Genomic DNA, 3,885 nt, shown 5'->3' with positions numbered 1-3,885 from the left:
AACTATTGATCCCAACAACTTTTTGAGCTCAAATTGAACAAGAACCTTTAGCACACCTTCAGAAACTATAATTCTCACTCATATTTGTTCGAGTTAAAGGCTTTTTTAATTTCAGATGCAAATTCTGCGTTTTTTTATACATTCCAGATAATCCCATTTCACAGCCAGAATAAACAGAATGCGTTTGAAATATACGTTAACATATCATCAGGAACGTTCTAAAGAATAAGTAAACAAAAAAGTTTATTAAAAACGTTCAGAATGAATAAAGAAATGCAGCCAGAATGAAAAACAACGCTGGATCGAATGATTTGCGGAGAATTCAGAACAATTATTCCTGTAGGAACTGTAGGGATAAGAAGATTTGTATATGGATGCGCCTTGTCCTAGCCTATTCATCGTGTAGAGTTAAGGTCGCAATAGATTTTAAGGGTTGACTGAAATAATAAATTAAGCATTGCCATTTTTTTATCGGAAAGACAGTACCTCAAGCGTGGTCCCATATAAAATTTTGATTAGATATACAATACTTTTGTTAAACTAAATTAAGTTGTTTTTTTAGATACTACTACCTAACCGCATATGAACCTCATACTTAGTTTTATTCAATCACCCTCAGTTTTTCTTAAAAATTGACTGAAGTGATTACGCGTATTTTGCATACCAAAATGTGCTTCTGATAAATTACACTGTGTTTATTTCAAACATTTTCAAAAACATGTCCTGGAGAAATTTCTTTAACAAAGTTGTTTAGAACGTCTCAGGCCTTAACTTTCGTGAACGAACCGAACTCCAGAAAGTAGGTCTTGGACACTTTTAGGTGGAAAATCCGAAAGCAGTTTTATACTAATTACACATGAGAACACAAAACAAAAAATTTTATGAACCAGAGGGTAGACCCCACTACTTCAAGGTGTTTGGGATCGCTGAAAACGAATGTGACCAAAAAAATTACTTCAACTGACCATTTTCCCGCTACCACCCTCTTAAAACCACCCCCGGGGATTGAAATGTAATTTTTCATGCAAACTTGAGATGTATGTTTTTGAACCCGAAAATGACTATAAAAAAGAAAGTTGTAAGGTTGAAAATGGTATATTCGTAAGCAAAAATAGTGACTAAATAAAATAACTAGAGTGGATATGTGGTTAATTAAAGATAACTGCCGCAAGAAGTACCTACTACGTTTACTTGTGAAGCTACCACAGAAGACAATGACGAACTTTATTAACAGTTTCAACACTCCTGCCCAATCTTCATTATTGATACAGTTTCTTACCAATTCGACTATTCGAAACATGTTTTGTTTTCTGCTTTTTAATGTGTGAAAGATTATAAAAATAAAATTTTATTCACAATAAAATGTTTTCTACTTTAACAATATAAAACTTACTTGACACTACCATCTCCAAACTCACTTTATTTTAAAAGATTGTCCAAATCAATTCCCATTTCAAAATTAGAAAGTTAGATTCGAGAATCGGAATCAGTGATCTCAAAAACCCCAAAATACCCTGTTTTAATACAGTTTACTGATTTCTTCATTTTTCTTTTCGGCATATTTGATTCGCCATTTGGAATTTTTGAAATCTGACTTCAGATTCATAATGAGCGACCACGAAATCGTTTGCATGCCATGTTTTATCAACACGCCTTAATTTTTTTATTTTTGTATTCGCCATATTGGATACGCCATTTTGAATTTTTAAAATCTGACTTCAGAGTCGAAATCAGTGACCTGAAAAACATATAGAAACACAGTGATGTTAAATTGTGTCAAAGCGTCTTTGAGCAAATAGTTTTGTCCACCTAGATTTAGATTTCAGACCATTGTGTGGCGCTTTTAACCGAATATAACCCTAATGTAGTCATTTTCGGTTTCAGCCGCCCAAAAACATGGAAATACGCATACATTTTAATTTTGTATGAAAATTCAAAATACTAAACCATTCAGGGTGTAGCAAGGAGGTTATAGGAAGTGAGGGAGGGGTGTAATTAATTTTTTGTAGTCATTTTCGGTTTCAACGGTCCGAGAAAGACAGGAATACACACCCATCTTAACTTTGCATGAAAAATGAATTTTGTGGTTGTACGAGGGTGCGTGAAAATTATCCGTTGAAGTTATTTTTTTGTTTATATTCGTCTTCAGTGACCCCAAAAACCTAGAAATAGTGGGGTCTACCATCTGGTTCAGAAAATTTTTTCTTTTTGTTTTCCTGTGTAATTAATGTACAACTGCTTTCAGATTTTCCACCTAAAAGTGTCAAAGACCTCTTTTCTGGCGCTTGATATGTTCACGAAAGTTAAGGCCTGAGACATGTTGAACAACTTTGCCAAAGAAATTTTGCTGAAAAACCAACCAGATAAAAGTTAGAAATCATAAAATAGGGTATAAAACCTGATACACGCTTTTTATTACCAGCGCAGAATAGACTTGTAATTGTTTATAATTTTTTTGTTGAGCATTGTCTCCCATACAAAGTACGCTCGCCAATTACTTTTATTTGGAGGAAAATGCCTAGCAAAAAAAAAATATTATAAGTCTGCGCGAATTTCTAGCGTTTTAAAATTTGCAGCTTAAAACTACTGAAATATAATGGGCTATGAAACTGTATACCCACAATTTTTCTAAAAAATTTTAATAAAAAGTTTAAAATTTGTATGTGTAATTTTTAAAGTTTGTTGAATTTTTATAAATTTTGTAAAAAGTTTGAAATGTGGATTAATATGGTGCTATGTAATGTGCTAGACTTTTATTAAAAATTATAAACACAAAATAAAAAAAATAAAAAATAGTAAAAACTAGTCCAAATGTCACTAGACTTAATCAGCTGACCACAAGTGTATATATTATGACAAAGGTTTAATGTATCGAATCGGTATCGGGTACCGAAAAGAAAGTTTTCTTCAAGTTTTTTCTTCAAGTATTGGGTACCGAGTATTGGGTACCGCCAATTCAGCACATCACTATTTAACGAGGCTCGTAAATTTACGAGCTTTACGAGGCTTTCACGACTTAAAGAGAAGACGCCTACTGTGAAATGAAAAGCGGTTGGTTAACATTAATCTATTAGTTAATTAATGACTATGAAATCAGTCCATAGTGACTTTCATCAAAATATCTGGTAGAGCTCTCGGTTAATCACAGGGAATTTACCCGGTAGCTACCTTACTGGGTAGTTTCTCAGCATGACTTTTCGCTTGTCAATCAAAATGTCAGAATGACAGGCAGATTGAATGGCACCTTTGATTACAAAGTGCGCATGATGATTCCATTAAAAAACCGCATATAAAGTCGGTACAGCAGGGCAACAACGGCTGGTAGTGCAGTGCTGAAAGAGAACAACAAAACAAACTGGCAGGAAAAGTGAATGAAAGAATGTGTAAAACAAATGTTTGATGTGAATTTTCAAATCGGTGTTAAAAATTTATTTCCTCAGGAAATTTTGTAAAACAGTTTCATTTAATAAATCAGTGTCTGATGTACATATGTAATAGTGAAATAAAAATCTGGAATATTAACTAACAATTTGTAAAGGAATAGTAAAAGTGCAAGGGGTGACCAATAAATGAATGCGAAGGCTAAAAAGACTATTGGAAAGCGACACGAAAAAATTCGCACGCCAGGTGAGATATGTGAAAGGATAATAAGCAACTATGGTCACTGCGTACATAAAATTTTTTCAAATGCATTCATAAACAATCTTTATTCCTCTAGATCAATTGGCATTTAAAAAAATTTCCGGACAATAGGAGAGTGAGGGTATGGCACCAGTACGCAATGTGAGCACTGCACAGCCCCCTAAGCAAACAGAGATTGTAAGTATGTGTGTTGTAATGTAATTTAGGGCAGGACTTTAACCTCCATACCAACAAGTGTACAGT

At 33.6% G+C, this 3,885-nt stretch overlaps 1 protein-coding gene across 1 annotated transcript in view; it reads left to right on the top strand.

Moving 5' to 3' along the window:
• Nucleotides 1-3,286: 3,286 nt before the first annotated feature.
• Nucleotides 3,287-3,885, top strand: part of LOC118739158 — a 51,959-nt gene continuing 51,360 nt past the window's right edge. The window contains exons 1-2 of the mRNA XM_036470341.1: nucleotides 3,287-3,627; nucleotides 3,719-3,819. Coding sequence (XP_036326234.1) covers nucleotides 3,766-3,819 — 54 coding nt within the window. The 5' untranslated portion in view covers nucleotides 3,287-3,627; nucleotides 3,719-3,765. The remainder of the gene's footprint in view (nucleotides 3,628-3,718; nucleotides 3,820-3,885) is intronic.

The sequence above is a fragment of the Rhagoletis pomonella genome, unplaced genomic scaffold, assembly GCF_013731165.1.
Source record: "Rhagoletis pomonella isolate Grant_MI unplaced genomic scaffold, Rhpom_1.0 Rhpom_scaffold_00005, whole genome shotgun sequence".
Taxonomy (NCBI): domain Eukaryota; kingdom Metazoa; phylum Arthropoda; class Insecta; order Diptera; family Tephritidae; genus Rhagoletis; species Rhagoletis pomonella.
The sequence above is the reverse complement of the archived record's forward strand: the minus strand, read 5'-3'. Positions and strand labels throughout refer to the sequence as shown.